Below are 22,701 nucleotides of genomic sequence, written 5' to 3'. Positions count from 1 at the left end.
ATATCCTCTAGGCACTATTATATATGCTTTTTATTGCTCATTACTGTCATTATGAACGATCAAAAATATACCGAGAAAAGTGATCCAGACCAAAGACTCAGCGAATCTGGTGACCAGACACCAGTAAACGTCGGTCATGGAGCCCAAATTGCGATTGAAGTGCCGGCTGTCAACAAAGAAGGAATCAAGCTACATCCACAGCCTACATCCGATGCCTTAGATCCCTTGAACTGGTCAAAGTTTCAGAAGCATGTCATTCTTGCAATTGTTATGTTCAAGTATGTTTTCCAATTTGGAATTACTCTATACCAATCTCTGACTACGGCCTTGGTAGATACTTTTTGTTTACCTACCTTACGACAACCACGGTTCCCTCCTTCGCGGAAATTCAAACTCAATATCAGATCAACTACGCCCAAGTTAACTGGACTGTGGCTATTCCCGCCCTGGGTCTGTCAGTTGGCCCACTGATATGGTCTTCGTTGAGCGATATATATGGGCGAAGAACTATCTTCTTACTTGGGACCATCATATCGTTGGTATCAACAATTGGTGCTGCAGTCGCAGATACATACTCGGGCTACATGGCAGCGCGCTTCTTTCAGGGATTTGGTGTCAGTCCTGCATCAACAGTGGGAATGGCTGTCGGTAGGTGAGGTTCATGACGACTTGATTATTTAATAACTAATGGATCCAGTGAATGATTTGTTTTTCGACTATGAGCGTGGACAAAAGCTTGGCCTCTGGGTTTTGGCCATTGACTCTGGGCTTCTTCTTGGACCAACTTGTAAGTGAAAAATTCAAACTACGACAAGCAACTTAATTGACTGACTGAATTGAAGTTGGCGGTTTTTTGAATGTCGTTAGTGCTCAATGGATTAATTGGTTCAATGCCATATTATTCGCGGTGTTGCTGGTGCTTGAGTTATTATTCATGCCTGAAACTCTCTACCCTCGTCAGCAGATGTTGCTTAATGAAAGCATCGTGAAGTTCAACGAGCAGAATGTTTCTGAGAACGAAAAGCACGAAGCCGACAAAGAAGCTGTCACTCCCCAGGCAACAGTTCCAGCTGAGGTATCATTCTCAGACCCACCCCGGACACGGAAGCTGCCTTTCGTCAACTTACGACCTGTACCGGGTATGCGTCACCCTAAGCCGTGGGATTCGATTGTTAGATTTGCTCTCACTTTTCGGCTGCCTGCAGTGGTGATTGCAGTCATTGGATACTCGTTTCTCTGGTACTGGTGGGTTTTATCAGTTATTACCATGGTACCCTCGGCATATGCAACCTACAGTCCACTTATACAAGGTTTACTGTTTATTGGTTTGTTTTTGGGGACAATCCTTTCGGAAATATGTTGCTCTGGAAGTCTGAGTGATTATATTGTCGCAAAGCTCTCGAAACAGAATGGAGGCCATCGAGTCGCCGAGATGAGGCTGTGGCTAGCATACCCTGCTATTCTTGTTACTGCTGGTATGTACTGCATCAGGCTCATTGATTACTCAAATATTGACTTTCCTCAGTTGGGTTGATTGTCTGGGGCGTCAGTCTCGATCGAGATTACCATTGGATCGTCGGCCAGATCGCTTTCTTCCTATGTATGTTTCGTACCGAACGCCAGAGATAATGAGCCTAAGCTAATGCTTTCCAGTTGCTGCCGGCATTCAGGTAGGCAACACGGTTGCAAGCAGTTACATTGTCGATGCCTATCCTTTGCAATCGACAAGTGTCATTACTTTCTATGCAGTCTTTCTCAACTTGAGTGCATTCATCAATCCAGTAAGTGGGCGGTACTAAAACCCAATATGAGCATTTGAAGTGAGTCGCTGACTTGCTTATTTTTAGTTCTTCATTGCTTCTTGGCAAACTTCCATGGGATGGACCTGGACATTTACTACGCAAGCATTGATCGTCGTTGTGGGGGGAGGATTGATGATAGGCGCGCTTCACAGATACGGTGCATGGATGCGGGAAAAGGCACCCCAACCCTCGTGGGTAAACCCTGAATATGACATAGGTGTGTAGGTTCGAGCAATTGATAGACGCGGTTTTACTTGTTTGTCTGCAAACAATCACTGCGTATTGCCATAAGGAAGGCACTAGACCTAGAAAGGTTTAGCAGTCAGGCGCCTCAGGCATCCTGGCCTTGTCATGCGTATAATAGAGATTATTTCCTACTTTTCTGCCACTGAATAATATAAACACTGCTCCTTCCCAAGATGATAAATCTGGCAATATTTGACTTCGCTGGAACTCTCTCTAATGCACACGAAATCTATCTCCAAAACCATTAAACTCACCTTGAACGGCCTTCTTCCTTCTCAACCCATTAAAACCAAGCACATATTCTTCATTTACAATATGCAAGATAGCTAGCATTATGATCATCTTTTATTCTGTCAACTCTTTGAGCCTAGCAGGTATAACAAAGGTCTACCATTAAATGGTGCAACCCTTGCCAAAACTCCTCCTAGGTCTCTTTACTTCGAAACATCGATTCCCTCTCTTCCTCCCTCTCCCCTCCCCGATACAGAAAGATTCTTAACAGTTGAAATCAATGGTGCAGACACTGCCCTTTTGCAAACCGGAGCCGGAGACCTTGCCTTTGAGGGACGTCTGGTCGGCGTACTTGCCCTTGCAGGACGCGGGCCCGGCGCCGTAGCTATTGGCGGCCCAGACGAAGACGTAGGGCAGCTGAGAGTCGATGCTGATCCACTCGCCACCATATGGGTTGCCACTGTAGGAACCAACGGCATTGCCGTTCTTGTAAATGACAAGCGACCTATGCTCAATAATGGAGCTGCCAGTGAAGGTCGAGGTGTCTTTGAGGATGGTCTGGCAGTTGGTGGCGACGACCTGGGTGACCTGGAATAGGGCTGCCGCAGCCAAAACAATAGTTTTAGGGCTTTGGTTCGAGTGTTAGCATATTGCTTTCTTCTTTGTCTCTTCGAGTGGTGGATGTATAAGTATGCAAAAGACGAAGGGGCAATGACCTACCCGAACATTCTTCTTTGGATGTCAGATGGTTTGTTCTCGATTGTGGACTTTAGATGATTTCCTCTTGTATTAAAGGATATAAAGCATGCTTTTATATGTTTCTGGTATAGGTTGTGGGCTGGTCAAATACGCTAACAGAAATTCTACCACATGATTGTCTGTCCGGAGATGACTTCTACCGCTTTCTGGCGGAGGCCAATAGTCATATGGTACATTGAAGCTATATTGATATTTTAAATATGTTGAAGGGTTACATCGTGTCGAATCCTTTCTTCACCACGCAGTGGAGACTGGGTGAGTCCTGACCTCTCGGTCATAATTTCGGCAGGTCGGGTCACGCCAGGGTAATCTGGCCGGACGAAGCTTACTTCCTCGGAAATTAGTGCTCATGGCCAATCTTAGATGCTGAGTCATTGCGCCAGAGCCAAAGATCGGGATATGAAGCCACTGACCTTCAATTGCTCTCCCTCACTTCAAATGGCAAAGCTATACCACGTCGTCAGACTTGGGCTCTTTGAAATGTTGATGGAATTCAGACCCAAAGGAAGCTTTCATGCAGGTAAGCTAAGCCTTCGCTAGCAAGAGCACTCTCCGAGAATCCTGGTCATATAGCATCCAGGGTTTTCAATCCGTGATCAGCCGGGGATCTCCACATTTGATCCCCACATCCCTATTCAGTTAGGGTCTAAATTTGACCCACGAATCAGGATCTGGCTATGAAGAGCTGCCTATTGTTTTTTGTCAGTTGAGGCTTGCGCTAATACCGGTTAGTAAGAAGGGTCTGGCTGTAGGGCGAAACTTAACCTATCGCCTCGCCCTATTCCATGCAAGGGACCTATTGCTTCGGCTTATTCTCTCATACAATGGAATCCTTTCGCAATTAAATCTCCATATTGCCTCGGGATACTCCCGAAAGACCATCTAAACTAGGTCCGATGGGGTGCTACTCCGGCTATAACGCAAATCCCGGGCAAAGGGCAATTTTTCAGGTTTCACCTCCGTTTTCTTCTATTTACCTGTACCCACCCCACGTAGTACATCACAGAATTCCATGAGAATCTACAACTTCTTCTTGAAGCGATAGAATGTACACGAGTTGAAGTTCTGTTTCATGTATACATGAGATTCAAGTCAATTTATCTTAGTGGCTGTGAGTAATACGCAGCGGGGAGAAATGCTACTGATTTGTGGCATTAAAGGTACAAAGGTATAAGAGGCGAGTGATCCACGAGAGTTCAAAGCTGAAAACGGAAAAGGCGAGACGGTTTAGACGGTTTAACTCACATATATCTAGCAATAACATCAGGCATGTATCCCTAGCAATATGTATATGACAAAAAGTCTGATAAACGTCTTATTTCCTTGTGAATGATGGACGGATTGTCGTAGAGAGTAGTATGCCGTTTAAAAAAATTAAAGCAAAACGTGGTTAAAAGCTCAGCCCTTATTCCTCCTTTTTCTCTTTTCTTGCTCATCACCTTTCTTGTCCTTGTGACATAAGACTCTTTTTCTCTCTAAACGATTTGGCATATTAGAGCACCGTATCTTCCAATCAATCATTATTCAAAAACATGATTGAGTATAACCCCGAGCGTGGTTCATGTGTCAGCAGGTAAAAGGTAAGGGGTACATAGACCGCGGGGTCTTTGTCGGTGACAATGACATCAATTATATGCTTTCCTCTGATTGGACTATGGTGATAGCTTATCAGCTGCTTTTTTCATTTTTCTTGTACACTTTTGTGGGGTAATGGTGGAGTAATACCTACAGCTACGTGGAGGCAATCCGGAACTTCCGGCCTGCAGCGCAGTATTGAGGGCATGCACGAGAACATTTAGAGTCTCACTTTGGGTGATCATGCAGAATAGGTGTACATGTAATCTGAATCAAGGATTTGGTCTGAGAATCTTCGGGGAATTGATCTCGAAGTCCAGATTTTCGGCTTTCGGATGGGATCCTTTGAGGTAGCGTGGGCCAAGTTTGGACAAAGAGATTCAATGAAAAAAGACACACAATGAAAAATACCATAAACAAGGCAATGAAGTTAAATTTCATGAAATCTGTCAAACAATTGATGTGAAATTTTATGTCTGTCTGAGTGGTATTTCTCAAAGAGATTTGTCCCGCAGATAGTGTATGAAATGAAATATTCGTCATCATGGAGGGTGATGGGCGAAAGGCCTCAATGGGGATTGCCATTTTAAATCCAGAAACAGATTCGAAATACAATTCTAATGCTCCTATCTATCCAGATTGTGGAAACTTTATCTTATGCGCTATAAGGTGTCAACAACGCACTTACTACGTATTCTACCCCGCCTTCCTAATTGGGGTAATGTTTCGAGAGCCTCAGTGTGTCCGCTCTAGACCCATTGACGCGGTAAAATTCCATATCGAAGATAACCATGAGGATGTGTCACATAATGACTGGGTGATCTTCATTTGACCTTATCATCAAATCTATACCCAATGACATGGTTGTACAAACAAAACTCAAGATACCAAAAGCAAGATCAACCCTGCTTTGCAAACTGCTATACCCCGAAATCGGAGCAAAAATAGAAATGAATGAGCTGGCTGGCATGATAACTCACTGCACTTCCAGTTTGGGTTAAGTGGAATTAGCCTGTTGGGTTGGCTCCGATCTACCTCCTTTGTGTACAAGGTACTCCAGGGCTGTCTACAACTCTGCAGTTCACAAGCATATAAAATGTATTGTCTGCCTTATCAATGCAGCAGAACCGCTCCTCTCATTATCGCTTTTAATTGTTCTGTGTTCTGTTTGTTTCTGTCGAATCAATGGCAAACCTAGGAAAGGACTATTGCCCAACCATTGGCAATACCCCGACGAGTACACCAGATGAATATACATCACTCTTGAATCCGCCGATTCCACACAATGACCATGAAACCTCCTCGCCCGGCGCTACAGGCAAGACAAGGCAAAATTCTCTTATTGTTGAATCATGGGTCTTGCTCAAGGGCGCCGTTCCTGTCATTCTTGCCTACATGCTCCAAATGAGCCTGCAGACCGTCACTGTTATCATTGCAGGTCGCGCCTCCCCGCTGGATCTGGCCGTCAGTGCATTCTCTCTCATGTTTGCCTTGGTGACAGGATGGATGATTGCACTGGGAGGAACAACTGCTCTGGATACCTTAGCCTCATCAACGTTTACCGGCAGCAAAAACAAATACGACTTGGGTATACTGCTCCAACGAGCATTCTTGGTTCTTGGTGCCCTCTACATACCTGTCGCTATTATCTGGGCATGCTCCAATCCCATTTTTCTGGCTCTCGGTCAAGATCCTCAACTTTCGTATCAAAGTTCAAGATTTCTGATCTGTCTCATTCCCGGGGGGCTCGGATATATCTACTTTGAGATCATGAAGAAATACTTACAGGCACAAGGTAAGACAGAAGTTGTTGTTTTTATACGATAGTCCATTCGCGGGGTCTAATACACCGAATATAGGCATCATGAGAGCGGGAACATACGTTCTTATGATTACATCACCTCTCAACGCAGCCTTGTGTTATACCTTCTGCTATACACTCAATATCGGTATCCTCGGTGCCCCCCTCGCAGCCAACATTTCGTACTGGTTGTCCTTCATCCTCTTGGTTCTTTACGCAAAATATATCGCCGGTTCCGAATGCTGGGGTGGGTGGTCGCGAGATGCTTATAAAAACCTGGGGACGTTCACACGGCTGGCAATTCTTGGGATTCTACATGTTGGTACTGAGTGGTGGGCGTTTGAAATCGTCGCACTGGCTGCAGGTCGGCTCGGTACTATTTCGCTCGCCTCTCAAAGTGTGATCATGACCGCCGATCAGATTATGAACACCATTCCGTTTGGAATTGGCGTTTCTATTTCATCCCGGGTGGGTAATCTACTAGGATCACGAGAGGCCCAAGCAGCAATGCGTGCTGCTCACCTGGCCACCGTACTTGCTTGTGTCTTTGGCGCGGTGGTGCTTGCTATCCTGATGGGCACTCGAGATCATTTCGCCAAGATCTTCAACAATGATCCCCGTGTGATAGATCTCACTTCGGAGATTATACCATATGTTGCGTTGTTTCAGATTGCAGACGGTATTAATGGTGCCTGTGGTGGTGTTCTGCGAGGTATGGGGAGACAGCACTTAGGCGCGGCCGTGAACATTGTCAGCTATTATTGCTTTGCTTTGCCTTTGGGTATTTGGCTTGCATTTCAACATGGCTGGGGTCTTAAAGGCCTTTGGGTTGGTCAGTGTGTTGCTCTGTATTGTGTCGGTATTTTGGAGTGGATCGTTGTTGCCTGCACCAAATGGGATGACGAGGTGCGCAACGCATTCAAGCGTATGGATCATGAGATCTCGAATCATATAAATGAGGAACATGTGGGTGATGTTTGATTCATGGTTGAGAATTTTCTTATTTTCTCGATACATCCCAAAGTTGATAGACTTGGTTATTAGCAATTCCCCATTTAGCCCGCAATATGAACAAGCATTCCAAGGTTGTAAACTTTTCCACACGCTGACGTAGATGTACTTCTTTTTGGACTTGGTTTGATTCATTTTTGCATATACATCTTGTACTATGGTCGCAGTACAAGCGACCAAAATTTGGGAGCTACCAACCCAAGAATTATGCAGCATTCTTCAAGAAAGGGGTCTCGGATGTGGGACAAGAAACGTTCCGGACCCACACTACGCGACACGACCAATCAGAAAAGAACCCGAGGACATCGCAAAGCACGAGGCAACTTCGATGAAAAGTGGGTCTTCTGGAACAATTGATTGCTCGCTTGGACGTTGCCATGTGTAGTGCAGCTCGATAGGCACTCACGCATAAGCCAATAAACGTCTATTTTGGGAAGCACCTGTCGGTAAAGAGACGCTATTCCAAGTACAGAACAGATTTCAGCGCTATTTTGGTTAATCAGGGTATGGTTGCATCCCGTTCCCGGCCAATTAAATGAAGTTTAATGACTGAGTCAGGGACATCTCGCCCACTTTTGAGTGCTCGTGTTCGTATTGCGTACGTCCATACGCATAAATTTTAATGTGCCATCTGTGGAGATGGATCGGAAGCCTTTCCTCCCGAAACGACCAAATTCAACCTTTTGCCTTCTTATTTGACTTCCAACTCCTTTCCATTCTTTAGCTACTTTCTATTTCCAACTATCAGTCACTCGTTGCGCCTATCTTGCTTGGAATGCGCTAATCTTAATTTAATATTGGATCGTGCGTGAATACCCCGGACCACGTCATGATGCGCTTGTTAACCTTTGTATAGAATAAGTTCGGAGGTGCCTAGAAGCACAAATCCAGGGACATGTCGAATACCGCAACTACTGACAGGTCTACTGAAGACTCTGAGTATGTGGACGAGAAGCAGACCAATATTTCCCAGGGTAACACCGATGTTGACTACACTTCCAAAGAACATGACCTTACGAAACTTGATTCGAAGCGTGTGACTGCCGAAAAATCACTGGGTGAAGATGATCCATTCAAGAACATCCCTCCGGCAGAGGCTGAGATCCTGCGACGACAAGTTGAGGTACCGCCCGTTCAAGTTGGTATCAAGACCTTGTATCGCTATGCGACTACCACCGACTTGATCATTATTGCAATCTCCGCTCTTTGCGCCATCGCTGCTGGTGCTGCTCAACCGTTGATGACTGTTATCTTCGGTAACCTTGCTGGTCAAATTTCTTCGTTCTCCGCTGGCGGCAGTGCGTTGGAAGACTTCCGCAGCAAACTCTCTCACAATGTCCTTTACTTCGTCTACTTGGCTATTGCTAAGTTCTTCACAACCTACATCTCGACTGTTGGATTCATCTACACCGGAGAGAAGATCAGCGCACGGATTAGAGAGGAGTATCTCGCTGCTTGCTTGCGCCAGAACATTGGCTTCTATGACAAGCTCGGTGCGGGTGAGATCACCACTCGCATCACAGCTGATACGAACCTTATCCAAGATGGTATTTCCGAAAAAGTCAGCCAGAGTCTCGCTGCGATCGCAACTTTCATCACCGCCTTCATCATTGCTTTCGTCAAATACTGGAAACTCGCCCTGATTCTCTGCTCCATCATCGTTGCGATTGTGGTCGTTTTGGGTGGCTGCGGCAAGTTCATGGTAAAGTACAACAAGCAATCACTGTCTGCTTATGCCCTTGGAGGAACCGTGGCCGAGGAGGTTCTTTCGTCCATTCGAAACGCCGTGGCCTTTGGCACACAAGAGAAGCTGGCTTTGCAGTACGATGCGCACTTGGCCGAAGCTCAAAAGTGGGGCTTTAGACAGAAGTCTGTTCTGAGCGGTATGATGGGATTCGCCATGTGGGTGGTCTATCTCAGCTACGGCTTAGCCTTCTGGCAAGGTTCTCGCTTTCTCGTTGATGGTGAAGTTGGCATTGGTGCAATTCTCACCATCATTCTTGCTATGTTGATCGCGTCTTTCAGTCTCTCCAATGTTGCCCCCAATGTCCAGGCTTTCACGACTGGACTTGCTGCTGCCGTGAAGGTTTTCGACACTATTGACCGCGTCTCGCCACTTGATCCCAAATCAGAGACCGGTGACCGGTTGGAGCACGTTGAAGGAAGCATTGAACTCCGCAATGTCAAGCACATTTACCCTTCGCGCCCCGAGGTGTGTGTCATGCAAGATGTCAGTCTGTCCATTCCTGCGGGTAAGAAGACTGCTTTGGTCGGTTCCTCCGGATCAGGAAAGTCAACGATCGTCGGTCTCATTGAGCGTTTCTACGACCCAGTCGCTGGTACTCTCTACCTTGACGGTCATGACATCTCGACTTTGAATCTCCACTGGTTACGGCAGCAGATTTCTTTGGTGAGCCAGGAACCAACTTTGTTCGGAACCACCATCTTCGAAAATATCGCCCACGGTCTCATCGGCACAAAGTTCGAGAATGAGAGCGAGGAACGCCGGAAGGAACGAATCTTCGAGGCTGCAAAGATGGCAAACGCCCATGACTTTGTCAGCGGACTACCGGATGGATATGAGACTAATGTTGGTGAGAAGGGTTTCCTGCTTTCTGGAGGACAGAAGCAGCGTATTGCGATCGCTCGTGCGATGGTCAGCGACCCGAAGATTCTTTTGCTTGATGAAGCCACCTCAGCACTCGACACAAAATCCGAAGGTGTTGTTCAAGCCGCGCTGGAAGTCGCCGCGGAGGGCAGAACCACAATCATCATCGCCCATAGATTATCTACTATCAGAGATGCCGACAATATTGTTGTCATGTCCGAAGGCCGTATTGTCGAACAGGGTACCCACCATGAGCTCATTGAACAGAAGGGCACATACTGCAGTCTTGTTGAGGCACAGAGAATCGGAGGCACAAAAGATTCGACACCTCAAGAAGAGGATTCACTTGATGACGAGGCACTGTCAGATGAGCTCAACGATGAGAAGAGCCCCGTGGATAAAGTTCTCTCTCGCAAGCTTACGCTCGATCGCACCAACACGCAGAAATCCCAGTCTAGTCAGGTTCTGCGGAATCGTCAGCCGGAAATTGGGCCGAGGTACTCTATGTGGACTCTTATCAAGTTCATTGCCTCGTACAACAGCAGCGAATGGAAAGTCCTGCTAGTTGGTCTTTTCTGGGCCGGTATCTGTGGTTGTGGTAACCCAACTTCTGCTGTCCTGTTTGCGAAGGAGATTATTTCTATGTCAGCTTACGGAGTATCGGCAACTGGCGCTGAGGTTCGATCAAGCAGTGACTTTTGGAGCTGGATGTACTTCATGCTGGCGTTTGTGCAATTTATCGCTTTTGTCTCTCAGGGTGTGATCTTTGCCTGGTGCTCCGAGAAACTCGTCCATCGAGTCAGAGATGCCGCCTTCAGAAGCATGCTTCGCCAGGATATTTGCTTTTTCGACAAGGACGAAAATACCGCAGGTGCTCTTACCTCTTTCCTCAGTACTGGCACCACTAGCGTTGCTGGTCTCAGTGGCGCTACTCTGGGATCCATCCTTACTTGTCTGACTACACTGGTTGCCGCCATCTCTCTTTCGTGCGCTATTGGCTGGAAGCTGGGACTTGTGACTACATCTACTATCCCTGTTTTGATTGGATGTGGTTTCTTCCGATTCTGGATTTTGGCTCGATTCCAGGCCCGTGCTAAGAAGGCCTACGAGTCCTCCGCCAGCTATGCATGCGAGGCCACCTCTGCCATTCGCACCGTCGCTTCATTGACTAGGGAAGACGATGTTCTTGTGCACTACCAGGCTGCATTGGCTGCGCAGGGCAAAAAGAGTCTTCACTCGGTTTTGAAGTCTTCAACCCTGTTTGCTGCGTCCGAATCCCTCACTTTCCTTTGCATGGCGTTGGGCTTCTGGTATGGTGGTACCCTCATTACCAATGGCGAATATACCATCCAACAATTCTTCATTTGTTTCCCTGCTATCATTTTCGGAGCCCAATCCGCTGGAAGTATGTTCGCATTCGCACCAGACATGGGCAAAGCACAAGAGTCCGCTCGCGAGTTGAAAACACTCATCGACTTCAAGCCATCAATCGATACTTGGTCGACCGAAGGAGAGAAGGTGAATGAGATCGAAGGACGCATTGAATTCCGTGACGTCCATTTCCGTTACCCAACCCGGCCTGAGCAGCCTGTTCTCCGTGGTCTCAACCTCACCGTTGAGCCTGGTCAGTACGTCGCATTGGTTGGCGCTTCGGGTTGCGGAAAGTCTACCACCATCGCTCTTCTCGAACGTTTCTATGATCCACTTGTCGGAGGTGTCTTCGCCGATGGCAAGGAGGTTTCCTCTTTGAATCTGCCAGAATACCGATCATTCCTCGCTCTTGTGTCCCAGGAACCTACTTTATACCAAGGCACCATTCGTGAGAACATTCTCCTGGGTACCACTCTCAAAGATGTCCCCGATGAGAAAATCGAAGTCGCGTGCCGCGAAGCGAACATCTACGATTTTATCATGTCTCTGCCAGATGGTTTCTCTACCATCGTCGGTAACAAGGGAGCCATGTTGTCTGGAGGCCAGAAGCAGCGTATCGCTATTGCCCGTGCCCTTCTTCGGAACCCAAGAATTCTTCTTTTGGACGAGGCTACCAGTGCGCTAGACTCGGAGTCTGAGCGGGTTGTGCAGGCTGCCCTCGATAAGGCTGCCAAGGGACGCACTACCATTGCTGTTGCTCACCGGTTGTCGACTATCCAACGTGCCGATGTCATCTATGTCTTTGACCAAGGCCGAGTGGTTGAGGCCGGAACACATGGAGAGTTGATGAAGCTTGGCGGCAAATACTTTGAATTGGTGAACTTGCAGAGCTTAGCATCATAGTCCACGGGCTTAGACTTAAACATTACATTGTACATAGACTATTACACATCAGAACTGAAAATACAATCTCATAATTAATAGAGTCATTTGATCAAATGCTGCCAGGTATGACCATGACGTCATATGTATAACGTGACCGCTTTATGCGAGTTGGAGGGGCATTGTAGACAACTCACTTCTACCAGCTGAAGTTGCCATTCGAAACTCCATTCTTCCTAACAATTACGCAGAAATGTCTACAAGTGCAAAGACTGTCATCGCCACCGGCGCCTCGTCGGGCCTGGTACGACCCCCTACCTGAACACTGCAGACAATGCTCTAACACAGATACCAGGGCTTTGAATCAGTGAAACAATTGCTGGAGAAATCCGAGCCTTACAACTTCATCTTGGGCGCTCGAAACACTGAAAAGGTGCAGGCTGCCTACAATGACCTTGGTTACGACAACAGCAAGCATTCCGTCACTATCATTCCCCTTGATCTCTTGAGCCTGCGAAGTGTGCAGCTCTTCACACAGCAGGCACTCGCCAAGTTGGGGCCTAACCGCGTCGACATCCTTTACCTGGCTGCTGGAACGCTGGACAGCGCTGAAGGGCCCGGCCCCCACGGTTCTCAGTGGTGTGAGGGTTATGTAGTGAACCATTTGGGTAAGTGGGGAAATGCCCCGCTAGATCCGATTCCTCAAGAAATTGCGGCTTAATATGCTGATAACATTAATAGCTCAGCACTACCTCGTTCACCTACTCCGTGAAACACTCATTGCCTCAAAGACTCGTCTCGTCTTCGTTTCTTCTGGCGCAATCCGCAATGTCAGAGACCAGGACCCTTGTTAGTATTCACCACCTGACAACTAAACTATACCATTTGTATTAACAATTGGGTCTATAGCTACTCTTGATAAAGACCTAAAGGCCAAATCAGGTGCAGGTGTTGGTACAGTGTACAGTGCCTCGAAATTCGTGCAATTGCTGGGTGCTCACTACTGGCGCCGCAACCTGCCTGAGTGCACTATTGTTGCTGTGTCCCCCGGTCTTATTCCTAGCACTAACCTTGCTACGAGCATGGGTCTGAGCATGAGCATGCCAGATGCTAAGACTGTCCCCGAGGGTAAGGACCAATGTTCTCCAAGATTGTCTCTTTTAGACGTGAATTCTAATTTTCTTACAGGTGCTCAAAACCTTCTTCGTGCCTTCACTGTCAGCGACCTCCCTGCCGATCCGGAGCAAATTTTCCTCACTAGCTGGGGAGAGTGGTGGCCTAAGGATGTCTATGCTATGAGTCTTGACACCAAGCTCCAGGACAAGTGGTGCCTCAGCTTGGAGGAAATCGAGAAAGAGGAGGGTCTTTCTAACCAGTAAATGTCTGGATGGTAATTATTTAGATTACCATTTGGACCTTATCTGTATCATGTGTACCCAAGGTATATAGTTACATATTAGGGTTGCACATACATTGAGGTGTGACAGATCATCCTGCATGGGACGATCTCCCGTTCATAGCCCCTTTAGCTTCAACAAAGTTCTCGATTCTCTCAATAGGAACAGTCGTATCCTATTCCCAGAGAGGAGATGCAATTACCAATTGAGAGAGCTACTATCAATGTGTGTATTTTCTAAAGCGGTCGATTATTATTACACTGGTGAGCCCTGAAGATCAAGACTTCAATTGACGTTATTGTAATTGGTAAATACGTAAATAACAGGAGCCAAGTATTACTGATGTCCGAAAAGACACTCATACACACTCCGTTAGATTATTTTTGAGCATACTTCCAAAAATAGTTCTCTACTCCTTAAAGGCTTGTCGACCAAGCTCCTCTGTCTCCATGGTCAATTCCTTGATAAACAACGAGCTCAAGAAGCCCACAGCACCAAAAGCTGCAAGTTCATACCAGATTGTTTGCATCGCATCTTTATATGCCTCTCGGATGAGGTCACGTAGGGCAGGAGAGATATCCACAGAGCGCAATAGTGGAATAAAACTAATAGCCTCACTAGGATCCTTCAACAAAGCCACAGAAGCGGGCAGTGAGGCGATTGCATTAATCTTCCCTTAAAAAACGCTGCTAAACGTAGTCGCACCAATCGCAAGGCCAATAAGAGCGCCAAAGAGGTGAAATGCAACCATAATGCCCATAGCAAGACCTTGGTCTTCGGCCGTTGGTGCACTGGCCTGCAGGGGAATTGGAGGCACACTGAAAACCGTGCCAATACCAATTCCAGCAATCACCTGGAAGCTGGCTGTCATGGCAAGAGACGAGCTTTGACTCCATAATGATAGAATACCAACTCCAACTGCAAGAAACACCCATCCCACCCAGATCTCCCAGCGGTATTTTCGGAAGAGATCCACGGCCCAGGCGGCGATTCCCGTAAACACGAAGACCACGCAGCAGAACGGTAAGATTGAGATTGAAGACTTGAGCGGCGTCTCTAGGTAGACGGCCTGGAAGAAAAGTGGAAGGTACTGCAGCAGAGCATAGAGAATCATATCATGGATGAAGCTACCAAGGAGGGTCATCTGGGCAGTCCGTGAGCGGAAAATGCGGTAGGGAAACACAAGGTCATTCGGACGTGACTCGTAAAGTGCAAATCCCAATAGCATCAAGGCACCAATTACGAGCGGTACAATAGTCCGCCATGAGCTCCAGGGGTACATATTTCCGGCCCAACTCAGCGGCAAAGCGAACAGAATGCAGCCGACCATGAACATCAGCATTCCTAGCCAATCCATTCGTTTCACTTGCTCGAGAGGCTGTGATATAGGTCTTAGGCGCATGAAGAAGATCACCAGCACGAGTGCAATGCTGATCACGGGAAGATTGATCCAGCCGATTCAGCGCCAGGAGACATACTCGCTGAACACTGCACCGAGGATTGGGCCCATGACACATCCTGCTGCCATTGGAAGAGACAACATGCCAATGTACACAGCGCGCTCTTGGAGAGTGGTGTTGTCAGCGATGATCAATTCACTGAGGACGTCGGGTCCTCCTCCGCCTAATCCTTGAATCACACGGCCCAGGATTAGGACTGCCATGCTTCACGCGACGGAAGATACAATGGATCCGACTCCGAAGACAGCGAATGCCGTGTATAGTAGGATCTTACGGCCAATGATGTCGGAGAAGCTGGTGTAGATGGGCTGGACCACCATGACTGCTAGGGTGAATGATATTTTGGCCCAGAAGGCAGTTAAGTCGTGCCTGAAAATCTTTGGTGACGGCCTATCAAATCAAGTGAGCAGGTACGTATGTTCAAGGAATGTGCAAGGACCTACAAGGACTGGAACGGCCAAAGTTGTGGCGTTCAATGAGCTGAATACTCCATTTCTGTCCCCTACTAATCAAGCACCAGCTCTTTTAAAGCTATAATTGATCATTACATCATGCTGGGTCATTTGTGATCTTGGGTGTTGCATTTGGACCAAAGTGCCGCACTACATATTGTATTCTCCGAATCCAGGCATATTCTACTGTACATTATTACAGCTATCTCAAATTGACCAATCCTATTCTCTCAATCTTCAACGGTTGGCAACTTGGGGCCAATACTTTTGTCAACGTATTTTGCAGCGGTAAGCATTAGATTCTAATTGGACAGATGTGCATGGACGGCTGCATGATGCATGAATGATGAAACCACACCAAGCCTCAAAATTTTAACTCCTCTCTGCCTGCCCTTAAAACCTTTGGTAGTGGTTCTTGTACTTCCGGGGCAGCTTTTGCACTCATGTAAGCTCACTGCGTCAAAGAAATGGAATGTTTACATTCACATGAGTTAAACATACCCTTATATTATGCTGTCTTTAATAGATATTTCATCTGCTTATAGTGATGCTAGCTCTTTGGTCTTTGCAAGGTAAGATTACTCTAGAACTGATTCACCTTGCTAGCTATAGTTTGGGTAGTACACCCTAAAATTTGGACTCTTCAGATCCAGGGAACAGAAAATTATATGACTATTCCTGTGAGCTCGATGATGCACGGTACAAGAAAAAGAAGGGCTGGGCAACCCAGCAGAGCGAGGACCTCAAAGGCGTACATCGAGTCACTGGGAGTTTCGAACATGTGATGTACGTATTTGGTCCTGTTTGAAGCAAGGGAAGGTGTCAATCGCCAAACCTGACAGCCCCGGAGGATGCTCGATGTAAGGAAGAGAGGGTAGGAAGGAGCAACCTATAGCGGCCGCTGCTAGCACCTAGGGTCAAATAGTCATCGCATCGGGTGATCAGAGCCGTCAACAAAAGAGCTAGTACTAAGTATTTGGCAGACTGTCTAAGCGAAGGAAGCGGAGGAATCGATCTTGTATTATATAAACTCCTTTAACAGGCATCCATAGAAACCTTCTTGCACCTGGGCAAGATTGCACACCGCGAGAACATGAGACTCTCATACAATATTGATAAGCAAAATTTCGAAAGAGAGAGGTAGTAGCAATATGCAGGATTTGACTTATGATAGAGAGGTAATACAAGCAGAAAAAGGAAGGAAAGACACTGATTCTCATGATTCCAGCTCCGAGGAGCGTCCTAATTCCAATCTAATTCCGATCATAACTTTGCCTATTTGTGACCTTCTTTGGCAATAGATGCCAAGTACTGGTGCGCTTATTAAAAGCTTGCACCTAGTTGTTATTCTGTCCATTCAGGATACGGAGAATGGACATGAACAAATTCAGCACATCCAAGTAGAGCGAAATAGCCGCAGCGATTTCCTCCTCGACATGGTAGTGACGCATGACTAGCTGCGTATCAACCAAGATGTAACCCGAGAATATCAAGGCACCAAGCACGCCATATACAGTCTCCGTGGCGCTGCCGAATGGCAGGAACATCGCAACGAAGCCGAAGAGGATCATGAACCACAACGCGCCAAATAGATACGGCATCCAGCTTGTGAAGTCGTACTTTGTCTGGCATGCGAATAGTGTCAAGGCAAGGAAGATACCCAGAGTCAAAACGAGAGCCTGAACGACAACTCGCGCATCGTAGAAGGATGTCACCACGCTGATAGAGTAGGCTTCCATGACCGTGAAGGCGGAGAGGAAGAGCAGGTTGGAAGGATAGGACTTGCGCTTCCAGTAGGTCGCTAGCATGAATCCAAGGGCGCCGAAGATAGAGATGATCATCAGCCAGAAGTTGGATTGGATCCATGTACGGTAAGAGTCGTTGAAAAAGGAGATGGAGCTGAGGATGGTAGTGAGGAGAATTTGAGCAGTGCTGGGAGAGATTCGAGGTTAGTTCGAAGTTTCGACTTTGTTCGTGAAAAGGAAGCCCTTAGACTTACAGGATTGAGTACACCTTGCGCACAAATTGCATCCTGATTTCAATGGTTCCCTCTGCCACAGTACCTCCGAACTATATCAAGAGACCATTGTTAGTATCTTCTAATCCTGTCGTAAATGAGAGGATACCTTCTGAATATCCGACATACCTTGAAATCATCGGGAAGATTATCATTCTCGGTGCGAGGCCCAACTGGCTCAGCAGGCTCAGCAGTTGCCTGATAAGACGGTGGCGCTTGAGTGTAGTGCTGGTCCTCAAAGGAGTCCCGCTGCGGGGCGGGCTCATACCGTGCGTTCGCAGCCATGTCGTGGGGTATCAATATTCTCTGATCTTGCGTGTCGTTCGGCTCTTGGCTCGATGAGAGTACTGGGTTGATGTGGATGGAAAGAAGCGTGGAGTCCAGGATGACAATGGGGCGCGGGCCATGTGACGCTTGATCGAGTCACGTGTAGCCTTATCTGTCAGATAAGAGAATGCGGAGAGCTTCGACCACTGTATGGAGTATAGGATCGATCTACACTATGCACTAATGAACACTCCAAGAAGACAACCTTTTTCTACTTAGAATTGAAACTGAGCTTAAAATTGAGCTAAAAAAGAGAGCTGGCAAAAAGCTTTACACTCATAATTATTGATATTTCTCCCTTGGAACGACTATGTCCAATTCAGACTGGATGACATCATTAAGTATATGTGCATTTCATCAAAGAAAGGTTCAGGTAGCTATCATGAAGTCAAAATCATGTTATGTTCAAGCGAGTCGTATAACGAATTATTCATTGATCCGGTGCATCGCAGATCGCTGGTCACCTGTCATCTCTGCGTCGTCATGGTCGGGGCCAACATCAACCGTCGAGCCCGAGTCTTCATCGGTGGTTAACTCTTCATCCTCATCAGAGGAATCATCAGCACCGCGTAATGAGTCACGCGTGACTCCCGTACCGGCTAAGTACGATGGAAGGCGCCTTCTCTCAAAGTCGTGAGCATGGGCACCCGCAACCTTGTTTCCAACGCGAGCGAAACTAGCCGATGGACGTCGGTTTCGTGCACGTTGACTGGTCATGGATGATGGTGTTCCATGTTCAGCATCTCCTGCAGACATGAAAGGAGTGTTTTGCTGTTCCTGAAGCTGGACATCATCCGCATGGGCACCATCAAGCGCTGGTGTGGCAGTAATTTCATATGGAAGGGGTGTGTCTCGTGATGCACGGAACAAGAGCACGTTGGTGCAGTGCTCGTTCTCCACACGAAAGATAGTCCAGACGCCTCGACGGAAGACTTCTGAGAGTGAGACAACAAAGCTGAGGACAGCTGAGTGCTGGATGTCGTTGACAAATATGGCGTAGAAGATCCAATTAAACCGAATGATCACATCCAAGACCATTGCGACATAGTACACCCAGACTCGTCGAAATGCTAGCATTTCACGCAACAGAGGATGCCTAGCATATGCATTGCCCAAACTCCAATCCATTATCAAGTCCCATACTGAAGTATAGACAGAGTTCAGAAGTGCAAACGTGATGAATGAGGCCTGAAAACGAGTGTGACGGTCGATGCGATACATGCTCAGGGTGGCGTAGTAGAGGATGCTGAAAATGTACTTTCCCAAATTCAAGAGATGAGGGAAAGCATTCTTCGTGTCGACGTATCGCCTGATGCACTGAAAGGATCGCCATACTGCTGGAAGACAGGTGAAGAACCCAAGCAGCCTAGAGTGGCTCGAGTTACACTGTGTAGGGTTACTCCAAGCATTGGCGTAGAGACAGAAGAATAGCTCGATGTTCTAAAAGGGATTAGCGCAGTTGTTTGAAAAGGTAACAAAAATCCTTACCCCCATAGCGTAACTCTGGGAACAGTACATGTCACCGAGAAAGAAATCTCGGAATTCGACAGGGTAAACACCGGCAAGTAGAAGACGCCACTGTATTTGTTAGAACGAACAATAAAAAGCATCTAAATAGGCTTGACTCACATTCGAAAATGCCCACCACTTTCTGCTGCGGTGATACAGCACGCGGGCTGGCAAGAAGACGATGACCAGGGTCAGAAATATGAGCACAACAGGCCAGTATATGTACATGGAATTAATCCATGAAAAGTTGAGCCACATGAAAAGGCCCAGGGCGAACATAAAAAACGCGGGAATCTAAGGAGGCGTTAGTTCAAAATAGAAAACTGGAAATGGAACCATGAGGCGTAAACATACTTCAAGCAATTGGCGCCACTCCAGCGTGTGTCTGGTATCATATTCGAATACAAATGCATAGTTAATCTTCGACTTGGTCCAGATCATACAGTCCAGGGAAAATAGCAAGACGTGAAAGACAATTAAAAAATAGCCGCCATAAATCTGGATCGAGTCAGCGATGTACGGTTTACACGGGGGGTGACGTAAGGGAGGACAAACCTGCAATAGATAACTAGTGCGAACTCGCTCCACTGCTTCGGCAGCGCGCAAATGCTGTGACGCATATACCAGCGACTGTATAGCGAAAAGCACACCCGCCATGAGCAGGAGACCTGCTCGAAAAGTGCTGGGAGAATAATCGCCGGATTTGTTGATTGTGTGGCGAAGCTTGGACACAGCAATTTTGCGATTACCACGTTCAAAATATCGGGCATATAAATCTTCGACCGCCGCGATCAGATTCTCGGTCTCTTCACTCTGCACAAAGGACGCTTTGTTGACTCGTTCAGTCATGTACCGCAGCAACGGGCGGGCATTGACAGTTTTGTCGTATTTTTTGTTGATCTTGCGAAAGGCCTTACGGTTGAGATAAGCATACCCCTTCAGGAGTTCGACCCCACGGTAAAACTCCTGCAGTGCATGTTTGAGTTTGCGTTTCGCAGATCGATATGACACGTCATTGTTTTGTGGATCCTGTCGGCGCATGAAGTCTCGTCGGCTGGCAATAAATTCACGCTCTCGCTCAGGGATCCTCGGGGTCGCCATCGCTGCTAACGCCTGGGTATTCTTTCCGATCCGAGATTTTCCAGTCAGGGTATCCTTGATTCGGGAGCCGTTGAGTTTGCCGAGCTTGTTCGTGCGCTGGGTTTGGTCATCCTTCATCAGCTTTACGGCTCGTTTGGTCTCATACACCTCTTGGATGCGCTGATCTCGCATAACGTGCAACTGTTGTCGGAGAGCCTTAAGTCGGTTGTGGGCCTCCTGCTCTTTCATCTTATAGAAGGAGTCGATTTTGGTCAATTCGCTATCCAAGAACTCAAAGAACTCATCCTGGCGCTTCTCGGCGTCAAATGCAGAGTCCATCGCTGATTTCTTCCCTACTCCTTCGCCTTCTGTATGGGAGAATACTCGCCGAAGAAGCTGCGACCCACGCTTTTGTGAGTTCGTTTTGGTCAAATCTTCTCCTTGGTGGCTAAGACTCTGAGAAGTGGGATGCGTTGCCAACGATGGGACCCTTTGATCTCCCGGACTGTTTCCCCCTAGTTGAGCTGAAGGCGTACCGAACGTTGCGCGTCTGGTCATGACCGGGGACGGGGTCCTGACATCCTTGCGACGACCCGAATCCTGGTCGGTACTCTGCCCCGGCGGCGAGTACTCATCTGGGTCCATTATAGGATCTGGCAGCTCGAAAGATGCCCCATCTGATCCTGCCTTCCCCAAGGGCTCCGGCGGCGTTGCCATGATGCTTCCATAGCTCCCTACGGTCTCTGGAAACCGTGCCCCCGCAGCGCGCAACGGCTGTCGCTCTTGCCCAGGCGTAGATTTGGATCGTGGGATGGGCTGGGGACTGGAGCCCCGACGTCGGGCATTCGGTGTTGAAAGGTCATCTGGTGCGGTCCTGTCCAGAGGCTTATCGACGGTTGGTGTTTCAAAGGATGATTGTACAGCGGTATGTGAGGACGGAGCATGTCGAAAGGATGGGGGGAGGGGACTTCGGTTGCCCTTCTGGATGGCTCGTGTGATACCCTTGAGCTTTTTCTTGCCCGTCTACAGAGGAAGCATGTTAGTCACAAATCTCTTGGCGAATGTAACCATAGAGAGCCAGGATATACCTTGTAGTCGAGATACTTTGCCCTCCACTCAGGAACTAGTTCCTGTTCCAACTCTCTGTGTGAAAATGGTCAGTCGTCGAATGTGCTGTTGGGCATGAGGGGTAGACAGACTTCGCGAATTTCATCCTGGCCAGCGAATCTCCGTCATGGCATACCTCTGGGTGGTTGGGAGGGGAAGAGAAGTGAAAAAGTCAATTAATAGATTGGGCGTGAAGAATTCACTAAGATTGGGTAGTGCGATTCACGCCGGCGCAGATAAGCTGCAGGGCGCAACTTTCGGGTTCTAGTTGATACGGTGGAAGGAAGAACACGAAGTAAAGTATTCATCAAAAGCAAATAAAAAAAGTGGATGTCGATCTAGGGCTTGCCAGAATCAGGGACCAGGATTCTCGAACTCCTGTACCCCAAGATCTGGTTAAAGTCTCATCGCATGTACAGTTTAAACGCAACAATCAACGACGCTGCCTCGGGCACGTGCTGGTGATGATTTCATCGATTCCTGGATTCTCAGGCGATCAGGCCCCGCAATTGGTCAGCCGCGCTCTCTCACTGGCTGAACAACCGCGCTCATCTTCCGTGCCATGGCTGAGAATTCCATAGTTTATGTTTATGGTTATCGTGGTTGACTTGCAATCCCTGCAGTTTGTCCCACGCTCTATTGCTCAAGTACACTAGCCAGGGTCAATTGTTGGACATGGCTGGTATCATAGGCGAGAAAAGTGCAGATGGACATTTATGATCGACGAGCTTGATGGAATGCGATGTGGATCCGGAATGTTGCTCGGCGGGTTCTCATGGTGATGACTGGCTCGGGGGATAATCATGTAAAAACAAAGACCAAAGAAATCCGATCCCTGCAACCCTGGGCTGCAGCATGCATGTCATAATACCTTGAGGCATAATTCCGGAGCTACGTATGCCTATATAGGGCTACATACACTACTTAGCCACCCGAAAGGGGGCCGGGGAAATATGAAGGTGGATATGCAAACTAGAAAATTCCAGTAATTCTACCTTATCAATGCTCGTCTTCCTATACAAAAACTGGGGAATAAAAGAGCCCAGGGAATCTCATGGAAACAAAA

General features: G+C 47.5%; 8 protein-coding genes across 8 annotated transcripts; 4 read left to right on the top strand and 4 right to left on the bottom strand.

Moving 5' to 3' along the window:
* Window positions 1–51: 51 nt before the first annotated feature.
* N7503_011338 (uncharacterized protein) lies at window positions 52–2,021 on the top strand (the record flags this gene model as incomplete). Its single annotated transcript, XM_057070884.1, has 7 exons — window positions 52–278; window positions 335–648; window positions 698–787; window positions 843–1,475; window positions 1,526–1,600; window positions 1,654–1,781; window positions 1,848–2,021. Coding segments are annotated over 7 exons (1,641 nt in total), but the record flags the coding sequence as incomplete, so codon positions are not given.
* A 522-nt stretch (window positions 2,022–2,543) lies between these two features.
* Window positions 2,544–3,007, bottom strand: N7503_011337 (uncharacterized protein; the record flags this gene model as incomplete). Its single annotated transcript, XM_057070883.1, has 2 exons — window positions 2,544–2,907; window positions 3,000–3,007. The coding sequence occupies 2 exons, from the start codon at window positions 3,005–3,007 to the stop codon at window positions 2,544–2,546; spliced, it is 372 nt and encodes a 123-aa protein (XP_056917494.1).
* A 2,791-nt stretch (window positions 3,008–5,798) lies between these two features.
* N7503_011336 (MATE family efflux transporter) lies at window positions 5,799–7,395 on the top strand (the record flags this gene model as incomplete). Its single annotated transcript, XM_057070882.1, has 2 exons — window positions 5,799–6,408; window positions 6,473–7,395. 2 exons carry the CDS (start codon window positions 5,799–5,801, stop codon window positions 7,393–7,395), a joined length of 1,533 nt encoding a protein of 510 aa, XP_056917493.1.
* Window positions 7,396–8,320: 925 nt separating this feature from the next.
* N7503_011335 (ABC transporter permease/ATP-binding protein) lies at window positions 8,321–12,307 on the top strand (the record flags this gene model as incomplete). Its single annotated transcript, XM_057070881.1, has 1 exon — window positions 8,321–12,307. One exon carries the CDS (start codon window positions 8,321–8,323, stop codon window positions 12,305–12,307), a length of 3,987 nt encoding a protein of 1,328 aa, XP_056917492.1.
* A 232-nt stretch (window positions 12,308–12,539) lies between these two features.
* On the top strand, window positions 12,540–13,665 carry N7503_011334 (short-chain dehydrogenases/reductase; the record flags this gene model as incomplete). The annotated part of the gene is made up of 5 exons (XM_057070880.1): window positions 12,540–12,590; window positions 12,642–12,954; window positions 13,028–13,135; window positions 13,196–13,414; window positions 13,475–13,665. The coding sequence occupies 5 exons, from the start codon at window positions 12,540–12,542 to the stop codon at window positions 13,663–13,665; spliced, it is 882 nt and encodes a 293-aa protein (XP_056917491.1).
* Window positions 13,666–14,092: 427 nt separating this feature from the next.
* N7503_011333 (MFS-type transporter sphD) lies at window positions 14,093–15,346 on the bottom strand (the record flags this gene model as incomplete). Its single annotated transcript, XM_057070879.1, has 3 exons — window positions 14,093–14,358; window positions 14,389–15,113; window positions 15,162–15,346. 3 exons carry the CDS (start codon window positions 15,344–15,346, stop codon window positions 14,093–14,095), a joined length of 1,176 nt encoding a protein of 391 aa, XP_056917490.1.
* A 1,586-nt stretch (window positions 15,347–16,932) lies between these two features.
* On the bottom strand, window positions 16,933–17,897 carry N7503_011332 (Bax inhibitor-1 family protein; the record flags this gene model as incomplete). The annotated part of the gene is made up of 3 exons (XM_057070878.1): window positions 16,933–17,527; window positions 17,595–17,665; window positions 17,742–17,897. The coding sequence occupies 3 exons, from the start codon at window positions 17,895–17,897 to the stop codon at window positions 16,933–16,935; spliced, it is 822 nt and encodes a 273-aa protein (XP_056917489.1).
* Window positions 17,898–18,365: 468 nt separating this feature from the next.
* On the bottom strand, window positions 18,366–21,741 carry N7503_011331 (SPX and EXS domain-containing protein; the record flags this gene model as incomplete). Its single annotated transcript, XM_057070877.1, has 7 exons — window positions 18,366–19,379; window positions 19,428–19,517; window positions 19,569–19,742; window positions 19,803–19,946; window positions 20,004–21,551; window positions 21,617–21,671; window positions 21,728–21,741. 7 exons carry the CDS (start codon window positions 21,739–21,741, stop codon window positions 18,366–18,368), a joined length of 3,039 nt encoding a protein of 1,012 aa, XP_056917488.1.
* Between the last annotated feature and the right edge of the window lie 960 nt (window positions 21,742–22,701).

This window comes from Penicillium pulvis (assembly GCF_028828015.1).
Source record: "Penicillium pulvis strain IBT 33274 chromosome Unknown scaffold_8_segment0_segment0, whole genome shotgun sequence".
Taxonomy (NCBI): domain Eukaryota; kingdom Fungi; phylum Ascomycota; class Eurotiomycetes; order Eurotiales; family Aspergillaceae; genus Penicillium; species Penicillium pulvis.
The sequence above is the reverse complement of the archived record's forward strand: the minus strand, read 5'-3'. Positions and strand labels throughout refer to the sequence as shown.